The sequence below is a fragment of the Aulonocara stuartgranti genome, assembly GCF_965226115.1.
Source record: "Aulonocara stuartgranti genome assembly, chromosome: 20".
Classification (NCBI taxonomy): domain Eukaryota; kingdom Metazoa; phylum Chordata; class Actinopteri; order Cichliformes; family Cichlidae; genus Aulonocara; species Aulonocara stuartgranti.
In genome coordinates this window covers 2,783,400-2,807,286 of record NC_138956.1, presented here as the reverse complement: position 1 = coordinate 2,807,286, position 23,887 = coordinate 2,783,400, and the positions used below count along the sequence as shown (strand labels likewise).

Here is a 23,887-nt window from a genome sequence, read left to right as displayed (position 1 = left end):
TCACCTGACTGTTAACTGTAAATCTCTGACAGGCACAGACCTCCAAAGTGGCCTGCAGAGTTACACTCTGTGTCGCCCACAAGGGAGCAGCAATGGAACACAGACAAAACCTGTAATCGGCCTGGCTGGTGTGACCCAAAAGGTTATAATACTTTTAAGTTATTGTAGGTACTGACGAGGCTTTTCTAATCATGTTTGTATATGTTAAGCCTTTGACTCTCCAAACATATTTTCTTTTAGCTTCAACCCTTACTATAGTAAATTGTGAGCTTAAAAACAAGTGTGGTTTTGGCAATATATTAATTTGTAACAGTACTATAGCACCACATGAATTTTACAAAACCACTGAATGGATAATAATCAGGTTTCATTCAGGGGACATTCGCACCTTTCAAAAATGGCCTTCTTTTTAAAGAAAATGTTTTACACTTTGACCAGTCGGAAGCAGTTGGTTTGTAAATGAGGTGTGGCTGTCAGCTGTAACGTATACTGACAGCCTAGAACCCACAAACACGTGAACGCACCCTATGCAAAGCTGGTTGGAGAGTTCTCCGCCGTAAAGAACGTCTTTATCGCAGGGAAGCAGCAACAGTAAGAAACATTTCTTTTTCCTGTACTACTGTCACATATCTTCTGAAAAAGTGCAGGCTGCTGGTTATATTCAGAGTGCAGTGGTTTTCTTTCATTTCCCTTTGTAATGGGGCTACAATGTGTGCGAATATGTTGTGCTAAATAGTTTTAATTGTCTAAGAAAATATGAAACGGAGCATTCTCATTTTGCCAAAAACTCTAACTAACATTTTTGAATGATCGTTTAGCCCCCAAGTTTATTTATCAAAAAAAAAAAAAAAAAAAAAAAAAAAGCGTTGTGGTGTACCAGGATCTAGTTAACTTTGAGCTGATTTGACTAAGGCTCTTGCTAGCACTGGGTTTTGCCTTCAGAGCTTCGTAGATTCAGCGAGGTTCTAGAAACATTCCTCAAACGACCATGATTTGAACTTCCTGTTCCACTGCATCCCAACGATTTTCTGTAAAATCTGTTGCGTCAAGTGACTCAGTGATCAATAAGAACAGAAACACTTTTTTAAAGTGTTTGCAAGCTGTTTTTAAAGCTGCCTTGCCTGGTTATAAGTACTGCAAATAAGCTACCAAGAGGTAAATAAATATAAAATAATTAGACAGCATCCCATTTCGGTAAGATGTTTTAATATATGTTTTAATATAAAATATTAATTTAATACAAGATATTACGTTTTCAGCTGGATAAATTAAAAGAAAGAAAATTATCTAGAATATATATATATATAGATATATATATATATATATATATATATATATATATATATATATATATATATATATATAGATAGATAGATAGATAGATAGATAGATAGATATATATATATATATATATATATATATATATATATATATATATATATATAGATAGATAGATAGATAGATAGATAGATAGATAGATAGATAGATAGATAGATAGATAGATAGATAGATATAGATAGATAGATAGATAGATAGATATATATATATATATATATATATATATATATATATATATATATATATATATATATATATATATAGATAGATAGATAGATAGATAGATAGATAGATAGATAGATAGATAGATAGATAGATAGATAGATATATAGATATATAGATAGATAGATAGATATATAGATATATAGATAGATATATATATATAGATATAGATATAGATATATATAGATAAGAACTGTTGCGCGTTACATCCTGTACCTGCTGATTTGTAAACTAAAGTCTGAAACTAAAGCCTGAAAGAAAGAGTACAGTAGCACTCCAAAATGCGAAGTTATATCTTTAAACACTGCTGTGCAGAAGTCTTCAACAAGCACTCAGTTCATTTGTAATATCATTGCTACATGTATATCCCCCAGTTCATCCAATACTGAGATGAGAGTGGGCATGTTTGAGTGTGAGACCTCGGTCTGAAACTTGATTGATAAGTGATCACTGTTAATAAGTGCCATACAAGGAAGCTACTGTAACAACCTCCAACAAACCACAGTGCGTGGTAAAAACCTGTTCCTCCTGAAGGTTGAAACGAAAAGCTAGTTTCATTACCTGACATATCCAATAATTCAGGCTATAAAGCAGGAAATACTATCAGCCAGTGATGAGTGGCTGAGTGCAAGTAAATAAATGATAGTTATTTCCCACATGCAATGCTAGTTGCCCTCCATATGACAGAAAGAGCAAACACATTGCACACTACACATTAACCCTAGCTCTAGTTTTTAAATGATAATGTCAGCACAGCAAAATTGTACTAATATTGTCATGTTTTCTAAAAGTAAGAACTAATTAGGAGGGAAGAATACGGACCAAATAAATCAAAGACATTAATTAAACTTCCCTACTGTAGTCAGGCTGATCTATTCCTTTGCATTGTGTGTTTCCTTCTTAATAAAAAATGTTTCCTTCCTTTAAATTATGATAACACTTCCTTTTGTGTCTTTTGGAAGCACAAATTTGACATCTTAAATTGGCAAGTCAGTAAGTCTGTATTTTCTTGACAATATCTTGGAAAGTGGAAACATTAAATGAAAGCAGATCTACAATTTTTCACAAACATAACCATTTACAGCTACATTCAGACTTCAGTTGTTAGGATTATGCGTCCGCTGGAGAAGCAGCCAATGTAGCTCAGTCAGTTATATAAAAATACCTATTAAAGACCAACATTGATTAATTGATGGTTACAAACGATCACAGATGGTCCTACAGACTTGACCTGCTGCCTTTCAAATGATTATCTACACAGGTTCTGTAGTTGTAGATTTTGTTTATTAAATCCCACAGAAACTATGATACCGACAAACTGCTGTTATTGTGTATATATATATTTATTTATATTTCTTCATACATTCTTATATAGTTCTATACTGTGTATTGTGTATTTTGTTGTACAGTTATTTCATTTTTAACCTTCATTTTTTTATATTTTATTCCTTCCTAGTTAAATTTACCCTTTTTAATTTTTCATATTTATTTCCTATCCTATTCATAGCCTTTTCCTTTTTGTTTTCTTTAGGTCACGAGCAGTTGTCTAAGCATTTCACTGCATATCGTACTGTGTATGACTGTGTACGTGACAAATAAAATTTGAATTTGATTGTGGTTACACAACCAATGATTTTCCAGTTCAGACCACATAAAATTGTGATGATTTGTGCATCTGCAGCATAATACGTCTTCAAATAAGGTTTGACAGTCCTAATAAAGTTAGGTAAACTTTATCTTTGAAATTATAAGTCTACAAGTTCAATTATTTTATGGTTTAGTACTTTGTACTGTAGTCTTCAGCACATGTTTGCAGTGTGCATGTCTGGCTTTCGGCCTTGCACCTAGATAGGTTTTCCATCGAGCACTAATAAAGTGTAGGCTCATTTCAAGTTTCCAATGACCCACTGAAACACAGTAATTCCAGTGTGAAACACATAATGTCTGTCCCTCCCAAGCCACTTTGCTTTATCAACCTGATGATATCTATACAAATTTTCTTTCTAGATGCACAACAGTTCTAGGAAGTGTGTTCAACTTGCTTTGCTTAGTGGAATTCTTCTGGTCGCCCTCTGTTATTTTTGGAAACCTAGCAGCAAAGAAGTTGACATAAGCTCAAGCCAGGTTACGCCCATTAAAAAATTCTTCACTGGGAAAATTGGAGATGCCACAAATGGTTATAAGGACATTTCCTACCACATAAAGGAGGAAATGGCAAGGTGTGTAAGTGTGACCTTTTCTTTTAAATTCAAGTTTTTGTTCCTATTACTTAACTCTTTGTTATTTCCAACAGTCATTTGGCTCAAAATGCCTGCGTATGCCAGGCTGATGAAGAAACCTTTCACCTACCATTGTCAAATCTGCTCTTTCCACACGTGTGGGCTCACAATCTTGATCAAGCATTTTTGGAGCTCCACCCTGATCCTGAAAGTGTAAAGCAGCACAGAGCTGATGAGTACAACAACCTTCAAGAAAGGTGAAGCATGTTTTGCATCTTTTGATTAAATAAGGAATGGTTTATAAGATTTTAGATGACAATCTGGAAATTTTCCCACATCAAGCAACCTTTTCGTCCAAGAGGCTTTTAATATACTTAGCAGAACGGCATTCTTGATACAATCTGCAATTGTCTATGATCATATTTTAAAGTAAGATATTTTATTTATTTTAGATATACAAGAGGATACGTGAATTTAGGTTTTTAGATGTCACCTGTTAAATTCACTATCAAGCCTGAGTTGATCAAATAAATTGTACTGCTCTAAGTGTACAGACTACAACTGTAAAAACTCACAGCTTTTATGTTGTAGTGTGTGTATATCATTGTCATGTTTCCAAAGGTCCTACAATCCTGCAGATGTGCTTAATGTAGCTGAGGCCAACAGTCCTCTTCAGTATCCTACCCAGGGGGTGCTGGTGCGACCCCTAAAGACAATCATCATTCCTGGTAAAGGCATATTTAACATGCAAAAAAACATTGAAACCCAGTCTAACTTTTACCTTTAAAAGGTCAGTTACACTGGGCCCTACTTTGATTGAAAACACTGTGCATGGTATAATACAGGATGCAGAACAATCACAGGAAGGTTAAGTGCATGTGTGGTCTTTTTATTTAAAGCTACAGAAAGCAAAACAAAACTTAACCGTCTGTGTTCTACATGAGCACTTTCTTGTTAAAAAGAGTAAAACTGCTATTTAAATGGGTGCATATTTTTAAATCTTCTATTTATATAATTTCACTTTGTCTCCAAAAATAACCGTTTCTCTGCAGGTTTAGCCCTTAAAGAAGAAACAAGATCAGTTCACATGGTAATGCCTCAATTATTGTCTTGCACTTTTTTTTTTGTCATCATTTTAAATATGATTATTTTTAATTCTTTATTGCAACCAATGCTTATCCTGTAACAGGTATCTTTGACTGCAACACTTGGAAGTTTTGATGTTGCTGCTAAGGTGGACATGGTCTCCATCCAGGGAGTGGGAGAGAAGAACATGGTTCTGTCGAGTCCTCTTCTCTCTGCTCTGAACAAACAACTGCAGTTTGTCACCTATACAAACATCGTGTTTCATCCGAAGACAGCAGACACAAGTAAAGCTATGATGTGGATATGAAACTGATACTAAAAGTGCAATGTAGAATGAACCTGTTTGAACATATAAACAGTTAGTGCACCCCCACCCACAATGAGACGAAAGGAAGGCAAAGTTTGGTACGTAACTTTATACAAGCAATTATTTTCTTATCTATTAAATAAATAAATGGGCATTAGAATACAAATTTAAGGAGATTTAAACTCAAGTAGATTTTTTTAAAGCATTGACAGTATTTGATTAAAGAGCTTACACATGCTAGCTAAGCATTAACCATTACAGAATGATAGATGATATCCGTGAACTGGAGGTTACAGATGGCAGTCTGACAGCCGTGTGCATTTTACATTTACTGCTATTTCTTGACTCATTATGTATTTCAGGAAGTTAAAATGTAAGTGTACTATTCAGTTTTTTTCAGCTCCTAGTTGATGATAACATCAGCATATGTCACACTTGTAAAGACAAGAAAGAAACTACTTTAATCAGATCAGAATACTCAGAACTAAATTAAATAAATCGATATATTACAATGTTTATAAAGTATAAGAAATAGCTCTAATATATACAAATAGGACTGACCACAACAAAAATAAAAAGGAGTTGACCAATGTAATGTTTGAGGAATATTCTTGTCCAGAAGGTTCCAATAGAAATTCAACTTGACCACATGGTTTAAAAGCCAATGAAGTAGGTGAGTGAAGGCTTCTCCAGTGGGTTTTTTTAAGACATGTCATTGAGGGCGGGGCTGTGCTTAGGCAAATGCAGCTTACAGCTTCATGTGCAAAGGTTATTTTCACAACGATAACTGCCCATAAATTCTGCAGCTGGCCTTTATCATTTTGTTTGTTTGTTTCATTCTGCAGTTCAGTTTGCAACTAAAGATCACCAGTCATTTTTCACCATCAAAATTGAACACAGAAACAATCCGAAACTTTACAACTCGGGATACCAAAAAGGTTCGTGAGCAGTTACTATGAACACATGTAAAGTTTAGCTTTTTGATGCACAGTGTTTAAAAGTCACATGAGTATTTAATTTGTTGTTCTTGTTTCCCTTAGAGTACAATATTACAGCTCTAGTTACCATCGCCACCAAGACCTTTCTGCGCTATGACAAACTGAAAGATCTCATTGACAGCATAAGAAAATATTATCCCACCGTCACTATTGTGATAGCAGATGATAATGAACACCCTCAGCCTGTGACTGGTCCTCATATTGAACACTACATTATGCCATTTGGAAAGGTAAACAAGTTACTGTTTCTGTATGTAATGACCTGGGCCCTATTCCAGGAAGCAAGGTTAGTGAAAAACTCTGAGTTTGTTAAGCCTGAGATGAAGGACACTCTTCTGGGAGTTCCAGAAAGAGAGTTAACTTCAATAACTGGAATAACAGACTGTGAACTTAACCTGCTTGCTGGCAGGTTTTCTCCAACAATCTGAGTTGGTCTCCAACTCTTCCCCTTCTGCTTCACTTTAACCACCTTGTTTACTTTATTTGTAGGACCCAAATGCAACATATTTACTTTGTTTTTGTGTTTTTTATTCAATTTAAAAATGCCCTCAAACGTAATACTTTTATCTTTAGTTTGTGCCACCTATTTCCTTGTTGCTATGGTGAATCCTAGTATCAGAGCTCCCCTGATAATCTCTTTCTCCTCTCTGCCCAAAACTGTTCTGGAACCAAAACTCAGAGTTGCTCATCTCAGTCAGTTTGACCTGCTTCCTCAAATAGGATCCTGCTTTGCCATTTTTACTGTGGTTATTCTATTATTGATTGCTTTTGTTTATACAGGGTTGGTTTGCAGGTAGAAACCTGGCAGTGTCTCAGGTAATCACCAAATATGTACTCTGGGTGGATGATGATTTCATCTTTACTGCAAACACCAAGTTGGAGAAGATGGTGGACATCCTAGAAAAGACCACTCTGGATCTGGTAAGACGATGCAGTTGTTTTTGTTTGTTTGGTTGTTTTGTTTTGTTTTGTTTTTAAAGTGAGCTTAAAGGAGTGGCCTGAAACTTCATGCAAATATGCAAACTAGTAATTAGAAAAGCGCAATGTCACTGTGCCCTTACAATCTTTGATTATGAGCAGAATATTCAGTTGTTGCTGAAAGAAATTTAATCACTAGAATTACCATTTTACAAGATTAACTTGTAAAATACAAGTTAACTTCCTTTTCGTGTCATAATTTTCTGCCACTGTATGTTTCTATTTATTCATTCATTTATTACTTATAGTCAGGAGCAGAAGGGAAATGGTGACTGCGTTTTACATTTCTTTTCCCTGAAATTGCCCTGATGACAAGTCTTGGGTGCCAGTTTTGGAAGTGCAGTGGTGATGTAGATCTGAATTACCAGTCAAAAGTTTTAGGAAACCCAATTTTTTATTTATTTATTTTTTGAAATTGAAAGTCATGCAGTTTCCTGTTAGCCGCCTATCACAAAAGCTGTTGTGGCTTTGGGTCTGCCAGACCTCTTCCTGTCAGTTTGTCCCAGTTTCTGAGTCCCTTTACTTGTACTCACGCACACGTTGACTTTCCTTGCAAAGTCTCTGTGGGAAAGATTTTTTTTTTGCTAGCAACGCACTACTTTCTGCAGTACAATACTGTTCAACTGATGCTCACGAGCGTATGGTACCACAGTGTGTTTCAACACTGCTTTTATGCAGACAGAGGGGGTTTGTAAGTAATCCAGAAAAGCTGGAAAACCTGTAGCAACTTGTAGCACCAGCTTTCAAAGCTTGATCAACCTCCATTGCTGCAGAACAGCTTTAAATTGTTATCCCATTTTGTGTTCCCTGAAAAGGCCTTTTTGTATAATTCTGAAATGTACATTATTTTTCAGTTTTGGGTAACCTTACCTTTTTTTTTTTTTTTCCCCTCTAAACCTCTGGCAGTTCACCACTGACCTTTGTACCATTTCAAGCTATTCACTGGGCTTCATGACACAAATTGCAATAAATAACGGGAAAAATTGGAGTATGCTACAACTTTTGATGGATAATTTGTATATTTGACACATTTTGTCCTCTTTGTCCACGGTGTTCTACCATGCAGGCAACGAATGCAAACAATGTAATTGTTTGTATGCCGGCTTGCACACATACGCGAGAGGCACGAGAGTTCTTCTTTACTGATGTTTACTGTGCTTCTCTTAACGTACACAGGTACACCGTAGAACTGGTGAATGCATATGTACAAGGAAATTATATTTCAGCAAACATATTGCAATATAAAATTCACAAAATATAAACAAACATACCACTTTGGCCTGCAAGTAGACAAACGGTGTATTTGGAACTTAGGACTTTTTATTTCTTCTTTGACATTCACCATGAGCAGCTTCTGACCTTTTTTCCCAAAACAGGAAGTGACCTCTGCCCTTACCTTAAACTTAGAAAACTTTAACCGATTATTTACCATGTATCAAATTAACAGTACACCAATCTGGTATGCAAATAATAATAATATATTATCATGCTGTTTACAACTACATGAATGTACTAATTGCTGTGATTTATTACTGTTACTGAAGGTCCGCGGCTCCGAACCGTAGTAAAGGGACCTCTGGCTAATACGTCGGGCTCGTAGCCGAAAACTAGCTTTACTTTGTTGTCTGGGTCAACTTTGCTATTGTGACCAAGTGGTCGGCGGGGTTATAAACAAAATAATAAACTTGACAACGCCACCTAGGGGAATTGCACCCCCAGGAAATATATTTAAGATAAATAGATAAAAGGAATAAAAGGACTCCGCACAGATTCAAGGATGCACACTGAGGCAGGTTGGCTTCCAATACTAAAACAGTTTTATTTATAGAAAAAATAAATAAAATATTAAAAGTCAAGATGTAGCGTCATTATTGACAGTGTCCTACAGTAAAAAAATAAAACAATCGTGGAACTTGGACTTACCAGCAGCCGTGGAACCAAAAGAAAAATCACACAAAAAGAATCACTGCAGCCCACCCAGTGCTGTACAAAAGAAAGTGTGAAAACGACCCACCACCTGAGGTCCCAGGGCCACTGGCTCGTCCTCCGTTCACTGAAATAAAACACAGAAAAATATGTTAAAAGGATAAAAAGGACACTGAGCGTCAGGCTCGCTACAGATCATCAAAAAACTAAAACACACTTTAATAAAAGAAATCACACACGCACACACAGGAAAGGCTTATACCCCACGGGTCAAACTACCACTCGTGCTGGTAATAATTATTCTCAGGCGTAGGCCGGTCTGGCTCCCCACCGGCTGAGACCGGCAACCCAGGCGATTTGGAGTCTCAGCACGACGCTCGGGCAGAGTGTCACTTCCGCCCGATCACAGAAGCGTGGGTACGAGCAACAGTCCAAAATAAAATAGAAGAACACCAGGCGAACCAAAAAAAAAAAAAGTGAGCCTACTTAATAAAAACAAGACAAGACAAGACAGCAGCTAGGCAGGCGTCTCGACTCTTTGCTTAAAAATCAGGCAGTTGGTCCCTGAGAAGGTGCAGCAGCAATCAAACCCTACAAACAAAAAAAGGCAAAGATAACCTTAATCGTCTCCAATTTACAAATACTAGCAGCTATAATATAAGCGGGCTTACCCCAAGACTGGAGGCGCTGTACTGTACGGTGAACGCGTCTCTCCACCACAGCTGGAGTAAAGACAGAGAAACAGCCGCGCTGTAGCGGGCCACAGAATTATGACTACCAGTTGCTGACTTTTGAGAGAAAGAGGTCGAAAGGAGGCCTACCTGTAGCAGTCACATAATCCGATTGTATCGGTAAATTAACCAATAGGCCAGCATTTACTGCTGTATCGCACCAGAAGCTCGGGAGGAATGATCCAACAAAAAACCGGCTTCCCTTTATACAGGTAAACACCCCCCTGTAATCAATATGCAGGTGGGTTCCTAATTAACCCAATCACATGATACAAGGAGCGAGTGCAGCGGAAAGAGAGCGAGGGTGGTAGAGCGAGCGAGAGAGAAAGAGAAGGGCGAGTAGCCCATCCGGCTACACTAGCGAGAGACAGAGAGAGGCGTTGAAAGACTGCTCCAACGGAACTTATTGTTTCAATAAGTTTCAACAAAGTAACTGTATTCTAAATACCACCTTTATAAACGGTAACTGTAACGGAATACAGTTACTCATATTTTGTATTTTAAATACGTAACGGCAGTACATGTATTCCGTTACTCCCCAACACTGAAGGTGTGTGGTGATTTGTGCTTTTACCAGTAAATGTCCTTTCTGAAAAGGCAAAATGTTAAAAAAAAATAAGTTTCATTCCACATCCTCTTAAAAACCCAGCACTTCCCCTCTGCTGTCGGACACATGAACAATAACCGTATGACTGTTCCCACCACTAACACATGACCCTACGCTGTGTTCACTGCATCATTCCATGTTTGGCACTGATCACTACCTGCACTCATGTATATATCATGTATATATCTATCTACTTAGCACTTTTAATTCTTATTCTTATTTTCATGTCTATTTAAGCGTAATTTATGACAGTATGTTTGCACTGAAGCACCGCAGCAATTTCCTAATGTTGTAAACCTGCTCAACATTTGGCAATAAAACCCTTTCTGATTCTGAGTTCACTTTTCCCCTCTGTGGGTGCCATGAATCTCAAATCAAATCAAAATCAAATCACTTTTATTGTCACATCACATGTGCAGGTACATTGGTACAGCACATGTGAGTGAAATTCTTGTGTGCGAGCTTCACAAGCAACAGAGTTGTGCAAAATACAATAATGTAAACAAGCAAAATACAAGAATGGCTACATCTGAAACTAATAAATATATGTACAATATATAATAGTATATGCATTTCTGGATGTGTATACTAAATATTTTTCTACGTGTGTGTGTGTGTGTGTGTGTGTGTGTGTGTGTGTGTGTGTGTGTGTGTGTACACATATTTTACAAATTAAATAGAGTAAACAATAAATAAAATATATAAAATAAAATATACAGAGTGAGACATGTGCAAAACAGTGGCGTTACTGTACAGTATGGAGTGCATAATGTTGAAGTTCCAGTAGTGAAGCTGAGGTGTCTATGACGTGTTCAGCAGTCTGATGGCCTGATGGAAAAAGCTGTCTCTCAGTCTGCTGGTACGGGACCGGATGCTGCAGAACCTCCTTCCTGATGGAAGCAGTCTGAACAGTTTATGGCTGGGGTGACTGGAGTCCTTGATGATCCTCCCCGCTTTCCTCAGGCACCGCTTCCTGTAGATGTCTTGGAGGGAGGGAAGCTCACCTCCAATTATCCGTTCAGAGCACCGCACTACTCGCTGGAGAGCTTTGCAGTTGTAGGCGGTGCTGTTGCCATACCAGGTGGTGATGCATCCAGTGAGGATGCTCTCAATGGCACAGTGATAGAAGGTCCTGAGGATGCGGGGGCTCATGCCGAATCTTTTCAGTCTCCTGAGAAAGAAGAGGCGCTGCTGCGCCTTCTTCACTGTTTTGTTTGTGTGTACTGACCACGTAAGATCCTCAGCCAGATGTACACCAAGGAACCGGAAGCTGCTCACTCTCTCCACAGCAGCGCCGTTGATGGTGATGGGGGTGTGTACTTCTCTGCACCTCCGGAAGTCCACTATCAACTCCTTTTGTCTTTGCGACGTTGAGGGTGAGATGGTTGTCTTGACACCAGTGGGTCAGGGCGCTGACCTCCTCCCTGTAAGCCGTCTCATCACCGTTGGTGATAAGACCCACCACTGTAGTGTCGTCCGCAAACTTCACAATGATGTTGGAGCTGTTAGTGGCTGTGCAGTCGTAGGTGTAGAGTGAGTACAGGAGAGGGCTCAGTACACACCCCTGTGGAGCACCAGTGTTCAGTGTGACGGGGGATGAGGTGATGCTGCCCAGTCTGACCACTTGGCGTCTGTCAGACAGGAAGCTAAGGATCCAGCTGCAGAGGGAGCTGCTCAGTCCTAGATCCTGCAGTTTCCTCTCCAGCTTCGAGGGAACGATGGTATTGAATGCTGAGCTGTAATCTACAAACAGCATTCTCACATATGTGTCTCTCTTCTCCAGGTGTGACAGGGCAGTGTGTAGTGTCAGGGCTATGGCATCATCAGTGGACCTGTTGTGGCAGTATGCGAACTGTAGAGGGTCCAGTGAGTCGGGTAGTGCAGAGCAGATGAAGTCCCTGACCAGCTTCTCGAAGCATTTGCTTACGATGGGGGTCAGGGCTACAGGTCGCCAGTCGTTTAATGAGGAGATGGTGGAGGATTTGGGTACATGGACGATGGTGGCCATTTTGAAGCAGGCTGGGACTACAGACAGAGAGAGGGAAAGGTTGAAGATGTGCGTGAACACTCCAGCCAGCTGAGCCGCGCATGACTTGAGGACGCGGCCGGGAATCCCGTCCGGACCAGTAGCTTTGCGCACGTTCACCTTCCTGAAGCACTTGCGCACACTGTCCGGTCTCATGGTGTTCGCTGCGTCGAATCTAGCGTAGAATACGTTTAGATCCTCACACAGAGAGGCCGTGGTCTGCGGTGTGCTGGTTTTCCCTCTAAAGTCTGTGATCGTGTTTAGTCCCTGCCACATACTCCGCGGGTTGTCAAACTGTTGCTCCACCCTGTCCCTGTACTCACGTTTGGCTGCTTTGATCGTCTTCCGGAGTTGGTAATGTGCGTGTTTGTAGTCCGATGTGTTCGCGGAGGCAAAGGCGGTGCTCCGTGCCGCGCGAACATCTCCGTTAATCCAGGGTTTTTGATTTGGGAAGGATTTAACTGTTCTGGATGGGACGACATCTTCCACGCATTTCCTGATAAATCCGCAGACTGAGTCTGTGTATTCATCAATGTCCCTAGCAGCCACGTGAAACATTTCCCAGTCCGCGTGATCAAAACAGTCCCGCAGCGGAGACTCCGATTGGTCCGTCCAACAGTGCACCGCCCTCCGGGTTGGAGCTTCCTGTTTCAGCTTCTGCCTGTAGGCGGGCAGGAGCAGGATGGAGCGGTGATCTGATTGGCCGAATGGGGCGCGGGGGAGGGCTTTGTACGCGTCCCGGAAAGAGGTGTAGCAGTGGTCGAGTAGCCGATCTCCACGAGTGTTAAAATGGATGTGTTGGTGGAGTTTGGGTGAGACTTTCTTCAGGTTTCCCTCATTAAAGTCTCCGGCTGTGATAAACGCTGCCTCTGGGTGTGCGGTTTCCTCGCTGCTGATCGCGCTGTACAGTTCCCTGAGTGCTCGGTCAGTGTCGGCTTGTGGGGGAATGTAAACAGCCGTAATAATCACTGCTGTAAATTCCCTCGGTAGCCAGAATGGCCGGCACTTAATCATCAGGTACTCCAGGTCCGGTGAGCAGAAGGATTTGACCGGGTGCACGTTCGCATAATCACACCAGCTGTTGTTGATCATGAAACATACACCACCGCCTCTGCTTTTCCCAGTAAGATCCTGTGACCTGTCCGCGCGGTGCACGGAGAACCCCGGTAGTTGTATTGCGGAGTCCGGTACCTTGTCCGATAGCCAGGTTTCTGTGAGGCAGATCACGCAGCAGTCCCGCATCTCTCGCTGGAATGAGATCCGTGCCCGAAGCTCGCACAGCTTGTTCTCCAGAGACTGCACATTAGCCAGTAATAAACTGGGTAACGGTGGTCTGTTAGTGCGCCGTCTCAGTCGAACCAGAGCGCCAGATCTTCTCCCTCTGCGTCGGCGTTTGCGGCCTCCAGGGCCAGAGAACAAAGGCGTCTCAGGTGAGATGAATGGGGGGTCTGCAAACGGAGCGTCCGTGTTGCAAAACTTGAACTCCGGAAAGTTATAAGAAAGACCGTCTTTTATGTCCAGTAAGGTTTGTCGGTCGTACACAAGGAGACATGTGCTACTCGCGAAAAAATGAAGGAAAAGTAAAATTAAACACAGAAAAAAGCTGTTGCTTGGGGGAGCTCGCGACGAGGCTGCCATACTCGGCGCCATCTTGTTCTCTTGTGAATCTGAAAGCTCTATGTCAAGCACCATTTGTGCAATCTCTGTGAGTCAACCTCTGTGAGTCCATCTCTGGGCTTTCTATTACCACATTTGTGGAGGCTGGGTTAACAGAGTACGTGACATTTCCTTTCAGAATAACAGGAATTGATATGTTTCACATTTTGTGGCCACAAGTGAAGTTAAATGATTCTGTTGCTAAAACCCAAATCGCTTCTTTAATGTCTTTGTCTTAACTTGGATTTTAGTGGGATTTGAGAAAACTACGGTAACTTTACCTTCCAAAACAAAACTTTAATTCGGTAACTCTGAACCACTACCATAGATTTTTAACCTGTGTCCATACTTAAAGAGGAAGAGAGACAGATGAGTCTAGAGTTTACTTAAAATTGTGAAAGGGAAGTCAGACATTGGAACATGGAGGTGAAAGGTCAGAAGAAGACATGATATCATTATGAATGAGAAGACGTGTAGAAAACTAAATAAGAACCTTTATATACACACACACACACACACACACCTTTATCACTGTAACAAGTATAACGAAATTAATTGCAGTGTCAAAAGAAAGTTTAAGTATAATTACAAAAGAATAGAATAAAAAAAGTAGAGCATGATATTCAGTAATAATAAATAGAACCTTATTGCACATAAACACTATAGCACAGGATGTCATCCATTGCACTATTTGCCAGTTTGAATTGTAGGTGATTACTTGTGATTCAAAGCCCTAACAGCTAGAGAGTAGAAACTGCTATCTAGTCTATTAGTCTTTGTTCTGATGCTCTTGTATCTTTTGCCTGATGGCAGCAGTTCAAAAAAGATTATGAGTGGGGTTTGAGGAGTCTTTTATATTTCCTCCTTTCCTGAGACAGCAGAAGCGGTTGAGTATATCCAATGATCCCCTGGGCAATATTTACAATCCCCTGAACTTTTTTTTTCCTGCGCTGTCGTGCAGCTGGAAAACCACAGAGGGAGTAGCACAGGATGCTCTCAATAGAACAACGATAGGACCATAATGGAAGGCCTTAGTCATCACATGCTTAAACTCATCATATATTTTTGCATATGCTGAACAGGCAGTCAGACATGCTGTAACTGTGGGGTAGAAAACAGCATGAACACCATACAGCAGGGGTCTCAAACTCCAGTCCTCGAGGGCATGGAAAAGTTGCATGACACTGGCCCTTGAGGACTGGAGTTTGAGGCCCCTGTCATATGGAATATGACAGATGTGGTTGAACTGCATGAAGACTCTGAAGTTTCTCTTCTCTTCTGGCAGGACAGGAATGTGGCCTTGTCCTGTGAGCCACCGTAAGGATGTACTTAAGAGTAGAACTGGACTGTCACCGGCCTCAGGCTCTTCACCCATTTCAAAAACAAAGCAGTCATTTAGATAAAATATTAGATATTGTTTACCTGTAAATGCACAAAGTAAATTTAGAAATGTAATTATTGTCAAGAGTGAACAAGCACTGATAGTGTAATCTACAGCTGTGGCCAAACGTTTAGAGAATGAGAAGTGTTGTTTGCTTATTTACAAAGTTTGCTGTTTCAGTGATAGTTGTATATCACATTATATCACTTCAAACAGAGGTGATCCAGTAATGCTGCACTAATGAATTAGACTAACTATTCACTTTAGCTAAAGTTATTAAGTTAGCTAAAGAGTTGGGATGCTGTGTAAGACATAAATAAAGCTAAAATACAAAGGTTTGGACACCGTTTTGCATGTTTCCCTACTGTAGGGGTCTCTGCAAGCATACAGAGGGAGTACTCTGAGAGGGTACAAGATGACAACTTTGGAATTCTACTAGAAACAGTCGATCATATTTGTTTGTCAAAGCTGAATTCAGGGCAAACTACGCTAAATTAGCGTTTTTAGCTAGCAGCTACAATAAGCATAACAGTTACTGTACGGCTATCATTTGTTAACATGACGCTTGTTCTTATACATGTAGTACATTTATTACCAACCTGAGAGTTTATCCGCTGGTCATTCGACATGACGAATGACTTCTGAAGTCTTAATTCAGCTCAAGACGCTGTAGATTCCCATCAGTAACACTTTCGGTCCGCTAGTAAAACGTAGTTCTATTAATCTGCGCTTGAACCGGAACCGGATGTAAGTTCCAAAAAACTGAATTGTAGAACTGAAACTGAATCGTGAGAAGTGAAACTGAAATTATGCGAGAGCTGAATTTTTAAAGGATAAAATGCAGTTTCAAAGCAAATCAATTCATTTTCAAAATATAAAATTCAATTTCAAATTAGACTAATTCAAATTCAGTTTTCAAAAGCATTTATTCAAGTTACAATTCAGATTCAATCTCAGCAATTCAAATTTACCTTATTCAAATTCAGTTTCTGATGGCACAGATTTCTGCCCATGTTTCCACCCCATCTCCATTGATGTAAAGAGGTTTAATGTCCATTTTCTTTTTTCTGAAATCCACAACAATCTCCTTTGTCTTGGTTGTGTTCAGGAGCAGGCTGTTGTCCCTGCACAATGCTGTCAGCTGCTCCACTTTGTCCCTGTAGGCAGATTCATCCTCCCCCAGGGATGAGCCCGACCACAGTGGGTCGTCTGCAGATTTTATGATGGTGTTACTGTGGTGAGCGGGGGCACAGTCATATGTGTATAGTGTGAAGAGCATTGGGCTCAGCACACAGTCCTGGGGAGAGCCGGTGCTGATGCTGATGGCCGAGGAAATGTGGGGACCCACCCTTGTGTCCGGTTTGTCAGAAAGTCCTTAATCCATAGACAGGTGGATTATGGGAGTCCTAGGGTCAACAGCTTGCTCACCAATCTGTGAGGGAGGGTGGTGTTAAAGGCAAAGCTTAAATCAATAAAGAGGTGTGCGGAGCTCCTCTGCTTCAGGTGGGACAGGGTAGCATGGAGAGCAGCAGCATCCTCAGTAGACCTGTTAGCCCTGTAGGCAAATTGGTGAGTATCAAACTACTGGCCGATACTCATTCAGGCAGGTTGTGGGTGATTTGTCTTTTTTCTTTTGGTAAGGGGACTATGGTGTAGGATTTCAGACGGGGTGGAAGTGAGGCCTGGTAGTGTGACAGATTAAAAACATCAACTAAAAGTTAGATTTATTTAACTATTTACACTGTTGATTTCTGCAGTTAGTATCATAGTATGCAATAATAATAATAATGATGGATTGCATTTATATAGCGCTTTTTGGGGCCCTCAAAGCGCTTTACAATACCACTATTCATTCACTCTCACATTCACACACTGGTGGAGGCAGCTACAGTTGTAGTCACAGCTGCCCTGGAGCAGACTGACAGAAGCGAGGCTGCCATATCGCGCCATCGGCCCCTCTGGGGCTATAACTGCATTAGACACACACATCTCCTGTCTTTGTCAGTTCAGTTTCAACCATATAGAAATCTGCATGAAACATGAAAGCAGAACACCTGGTCACAACTGCCAAGAGCGGTAGCTCTCTGATAAGATCAAACAGTAAAGGTTTGAGAAAGACAAATGTCAAAGCACATAAAACACAGACAGATCAGCTCATCTCTGTAGATAGCATTTAAACTGAAAACATACCAGTGTTTGTGGAAAAACTCAGATAACCTAGAATCTGCATTTACTGGTTCTTTGTTTTAGTCAGTTCAGTAAATTAAGACAGACTCTTTAAGATCAAAGTAACAAATGATCTTGATGTCTCTGGTAAGGGACCTCTGGAAGGTGAGACCTCTCTTAAACAGTATGCGACAAGGCTGTCTCAATCTGCTGAGACCATAGAAAGATGGGCCGCTGTCCTGTATGGCATTTGAGAAACCAATTCCCACAACTTCAGAGCCCTATACAATACTTCTTATCCATAATGAATAAGAAGTATTGTATAGGGCTCTGGATGTCGTCATTTATGCCCCTGCTTTCCTGTTCCTGCTTTAGTGCCTTTAGTGCCATCTCCTTTCAGCACTGACTGTGACTCATCTTCCACAGTTCTTCCTCACTCAGCTCGGTCATACCACGCATGACCATTATTGGTGCCATGGGTGATGTGATCTAACAACATTTAGGTGACTATTGGGTCAGCAGATTGAAGTTTAATCAAAAAGCTTGACTATGAGAAGTTATTGCTTAAAATTATGTTTTAGTGTTCAGATGCAGTTCTAATGTTCAGAAATCCACACATGGAAACGATGTCATTACATTACACCACATCATCCTGTGATCAAGACATGACCCGATGTCCACTACAAAAGACTTACGATTTTTTTTTTTTCAAAATCACAATTTTGCGGGGGAAAAAGCAATTGTAAGATATTATTTTCATGCAAAATAGTTAAATTATCTTTCAAAAAAATAAAGATCAAAATATATTTTGCTCAGGCTCACAGGAGGAAATATTCCCCAAGCTGTGAATGACTTGCTATGTTTCTGTTTTGTCTTATTTATTTCCTCTGCACTTGATATCAACAGCAGCAAGGTCACAGGAATGCTGCAACTGTTGAATGCAAAAGAATGCTGTTGACATCAAAGGCTGAGGAAGTTGGGGGAAGGTGGAGGCTGGGGGGCTGTGAGTGGGTACCCTGTGGGATTGGTTGTCCATCAGCTCCTGTAGACATTATCAATTGGCCAAAATTGGAAATCTTTTCAAGTTACTATTCTCTCATATGTGCACTTTGCAAAACATTTGGATTTCTTTTTATTATTTACATTTCCATTCAAGGGCAACTCTGAGCACTGACACACAGGCTGTGTGAGTCAGAAACAGACATCCTGTAAAGGGATTTTCCAGATGGAAATGAAAACACTGGAAATAGTTCGTAGAAAGGAAATTCTCTACTGTGATAACACCATTTTATGTCCGCATATGGAAGAAGCACAAAAAAGAGAACAAGCAGCAAAAGAAAACAAATACTAAAGGAGGAAAATCCCTCAGACAGATCCAGAGACTGCGCAGAGACTGAGGTCACTGGCAGAGTCCTTTCAGCTAGGCAAAGAATATGCAGTTACATGAGATATGAATAACTCATACAACAGTGAAAGTAAGGATTCAGTTGTAATAGATGATGTTATATCTTCAGCATAGCTTAACTTTGATTTTCAAAATGTTATTGCTCAGTCGTTTCAGCAATCCGATTACCTATAGACTGTTTTCAGGCAGTCATATGATATATTCTACCTATTGAAAGGTGTTAAATAATATATTTTTTTTGGAACAACAAAAATATACCTCAAATGAACTATGAAAATGCTTGAATAAAATATGTCATTGTCATTTCTACAGCAGATTTAAAGCCACAGGAGTTGATCCAAAGTGCTTTTCAGGTCTCCAAAAAAAGAAACCTGGTCTGTTCCAGAAAACATTTGGAAAAACTGTGAAGCTGTGTTTTGTTAACTTTGTTAACTACCAGTGAAAAGCAAAGGTCAGCTATTTAGTGCTCATTAAAATGTGCTCAGATTTAGCATTTTACTTGGTAAAACCAGGTTTGGTAGCTAATCATAGCTTTCTATGGCTGCCCATGCACATGGTTAACTGGGGAGCAACATTCACAAAGTCGATTAAGCCAGCTTCTATCAGTTTGTGCTCGAACTGAAAACTGCTAACAATGGCTTTCTTTCCGTACTGACGCACAACCCTAAATCAATGATCAGCCTTTCTTGAAGAGAAGAAACTCACAGTTGTCAGACTGTTTTTCTTTGTTTTTCTGTAATTTTTAAAATTTTTGAACACTACTCCAGAAATGGGGCCCAGATCCAAGTTGCAATGGTTGCCTAGTCAACGTATTGCTTCTTGAAACCATGCATATCTTTTCTGCCTTAACATTATTGTCTTACTGATTTCAGGTTGGTGGTGCAGTCAGAGAGGTGACAGGTTACACTGCAACTTATCGTCACACCATATCGGTGGAGGATGGCGGAAACGAGGGTGACTGCTTACATATCAGACTTGGCTACCACCATGCCATCAAAGGATTTCCCAACTGCGTGGTAGCTGATGCTGTCATCAACTTCTTCATGGCGCGGACGGTCAAAGTGCAGCAGGTTGGATTTGACCCGCGCCTCGCACGGCAGGCCCATCTAGGTGAGTTATTAATTGTTATCAGAATCACAATACTTCAATAATCCTTAAGGAATTTGTGTTACTTGTGTAGAACTTATAGAACTTGTAGAAATTACATTGATGAGTTTCTTCGCAATGAAAAAAAGTAAAGTGGCACAAAATCAAGGCTTGTGGAAAATGGAATACTTTCTTTTTGCAGAGTTCTTCATCGACGCTCTTGGCCACCTCCACATCGGCTCCTGTAGTGACGTCATTGTGAGTCACGCGTCAAAGATCATACTACCCTGGAGTAAAACAGACGTACAAAAAGCCTATGAAAAATTCCGCTACTCATCGTCAGCCACGAATGCTAAAACTCATAATGAAATCTTCTACTTTAAGAACAGGTTCAAATGCATGACCAGTCAATGAAGTGTGAGAAATAGTTTTGCTCGGGTAAAATAAGACAAACTGTTTATTTTGTTTTTTACTGACAAAAGAACTGGGTGGATTACCCAGTTATGATCTTTGGTATCCAAGGTTGGTGTTTGTTTGTTTGTCATTAAACATGATTTATTGCACAAAACTACTAAAGTAAAGATGAACACAGGGAAGCTCTTTTCTTCAGGGTCTCCAAGGCCAAAACAACAAATAAAACACCCTCTTTAACTATGAAATGAACCAAGAACTCTTTAGCCGAAAACAAAATACAATGGCTGAGCTCCCTGTCTAGCAAAAGCAGGAGAAAACGATTGAAACAAAAATGGCAGAGAACCCCTACCTGCTTCCACTGTGATTAACCAATTACCACTGTAAAGGCACACCGTTGCTCACAATAAAGAAAGAAAGAAATGGGGGAAAGTGGAAGGGGCGTGGCGGTTTGAGATATGCCGTGGCTGACGAGCTGCAATACACCTCAGCTGCGGCTCATGAGGCAGACCTGGAACACAGGAAAGGGAGAAAAAAAACTCTGACAGAGGGAGAGCCACTAGAGGTCAGCGACCATAACAAACACTCAGGTCAGCACTCTTTGTTTTTTCCCTCTCCCCTAATGTCAGTGATTTCGCAATATCCTGCTGCTGTGACTGTGTCTCTAAATTTAATCTATGAAACCTTTAGTCAGTAATTTACGTAAACAGATGCTGTCTCTGTCTTTTCTTAACAGTATTTCTAAAAATGCTTGTTTAATATTTTTTAGAGTGTATCGTTTGTTTGTTTGTTTGTTTGTTTGTTTGAAAAAAAAACCTTAGCATCCATTTCCTGTTTATTTTTTTATATTAAATTTCTTGTTTTCTGGCTAAGTAATAACACAGAAAAACTGTGTAAGAGAGAGTGAGCACCCAACAGATTGACAGTCAATCTTTAAACAGAAAATATGACTTACATTTCGAGTTTAAGTGACACTCCTTTAGCAAATAGTGGCCTTGCACTTCTTTCCCAAATCCGATGGAACATTAAAGATGGTTCTCATTAATATCTACTACAGCCCCCTTCCACTCTAAGGGAGGCTCTTTTTTATGGTTAGTGGTTAAAGGTGTAATATGTGAATGAGTGTACATGTTTACCAAATTAGTACTTGTTTTTTTTCCCCAACATCTGCTGTTTCTTACTAGTAGAACCAAAGTTGCTCCTCAACTACCTCACTCAGTCTAGAGAGCAAGACAATCACTGGGCTGCAGAATCCTTTACATGACTATCATGACTTGTGAACTGAATCTGGTCAGCATTTACCTCTTTTACTAACCCCCCCTTTGCTGGGAGGTAAAGTTGGCAATGTTGTTAGTTCCACACCAGAATAGGAGCACATCAACCATCAGCTAAGTACCTACGTACACAGAAACAATCTAGCAATCATTTTGGGGTTGTTTTGTTCTGTGATATGAGTATTTAAATACAGCTTTGTTATATTTAAAATGATGTAATTTAAATAAAAAGCACAGATCCATTATGTGGCCATTGTTTTGTTAAAGCCTACAGGGCCTCAGGAGGAAGAGTGCGTCGTCTATCAATTAGAAGGTTGTTGGTTTAATATCTAGCTCCTCAAGTCAGCATGTCGAAGTATCTTTGAGCAAGACACCAGAACCCAAGTTGCCCCTGATGCGTTCATCGACACTCTTCGACATTGAACAAATGGGGTAAATAATGTTTGTCATAAAAAGCGTTTTGAGTGCTCAGTTAGAGTAGAAAAGAACTAAGTGGAAGTCCTTTATCCCTGTATTTTAGGAGAGAGGAAGTTTCCTCATCAGAGTTCATCATTTCTAATAACGAACACAAATTATGAATAAATAATGTGGAACCTATTTGTATACTTCTTTGTGTCTCACTCATATCGCCTCCAGCAATCCTCCACTCAAAAAAAAAATTTGTGGTAACCTGAATATGATTAAAAATAATTAACAACACTTTTTGTAATGGTGTTAAAATCAGCCCAACTTTTATTTTCAAACACAAAGTATAACAGCCAACATACTGGACACTGTTCTGCTGAACAACAAACAATTATATTGCCATCACTGTTATAATCTTACAATGAAACAAAGTCTCAGATGTAATTATTCTGAAAATAAGTTTAGGCCTACCACAACTTTGTTTTGTACTTACTTATATAATCAAAATAAAATGTTTATTGTTCTGTCACAAGTGCAGTCTCTGATTTAAACAACACATTTGTTTTTCATTCCAACACAGGAGCTGGAATGTTGTAATGTTTTAAGGATGCTTGTTTCCAGTCCAGGCATTACTGCCTGAATGACTGTCATGGATCGAGGTGATCCAAATGTAGGTGCAGAAGAAAGTCTTTAACTTCCCTTAAGTACAGTGGCAGTGGATGTGGGTTGGAGATGCAATGAGCTTGAACCTGCAGGCGACCATCTTCACTGACCACACCATCTGTGACGGAGGACTCATCTCTCCTGGTGTCCTGCGAGCAAACAATCCTATTTTTTGGAACACAAACTTCATTGCCTTCTTAAAACATTTTTTCTGCATTTGGTATAAAACAGACTCCAATTTAGACAATCTCAGGCCCCCTCCCCACTGGAGAGGTGACATTCAACATCCCACTTGTCAGTCTAGATAGCCGTGACCACCACCCAACATACAATAATGTCATGAAAGCATCATTTTAAAAAGGGCTATGCAAACATGGCCAATAACTTTCATTCTAATGATCTTCAAAATGATTTGGGCACAAAACAAATTTTGCTGTTAGAAAACTTGCAGACTTCACTATATGCAGTGTAGACCCTCTAAACTAAGTTTGGGGGATGTAATCTTTCAAGAAATGCAGACCAAACTGTTGTTTGTTTACTTACACAGCGTGTCATAAGATAAGATAAGATAAGATAAGACTTTGTCTGTGAAGGTTCTCAGTCATCCAGGTCATCGTAGTCAAAGGAGCTTGCAAAGAAAAGCGTCTGGACTCTTTGCAAGCTCCTTTGAATAAGACTTTATTGATCCCACAACGGGGAAATTTTTGTATCACCTCAGCTCAGGTACAGATATCAGAAGGAAATACAAAAATACAAATAAGTACAATCAATGAAAAAAAGTAAGATAATACACTATATACAATGGTCGCATACACAGTATGTGGTTATGGATATGGTTGGAAATATGCAAGACATAAACTATATAGCTTGATATAGCTATTGTACCACTACTATTCCTATTTATAGAGACACACACACACACACGTGCACACTAAATATACATATGTGTATATATATATATACATACATATATACCTGCACATGTCCATACACATGGAAGGT

The 23,887-nt window shown here is 39.8% G+C and overlaps 1 protein-coding gene across 1 annotated transcript; it reads left to right on the top strand.

The window, feature by feature from the left end:
- Nucleotides 1-527: 527 nt before the first annotated feature.
- b4galnt1a (beta-1,4-N-acetyl-galactosaminyl transferase 1a) lies at nt 528-22,754 on the top strand (the record flags this gene model as incomplete). The annotated part of the gene is given in 12 exon segments (XM_082517861.1): nt 528-557; nt 559-591; nt 3,568-3,779; nt 3,854-4,036; nt 4,401-4,507; nt 4,832-4,869; nt 4,969-5,149; nt 6,018-6,110; nt 6,213-6,400; nt 6,951-7,091; nt 19,919-20,156; nt 20,335-22,754. Coding segments are annotated over 12 exon segments (1,656 nt in total). The 3' UTR covers nt 20,547-22,754.
- Nucleotides 22,755-23,887: the final 1,133 nt, after the last annotated feature.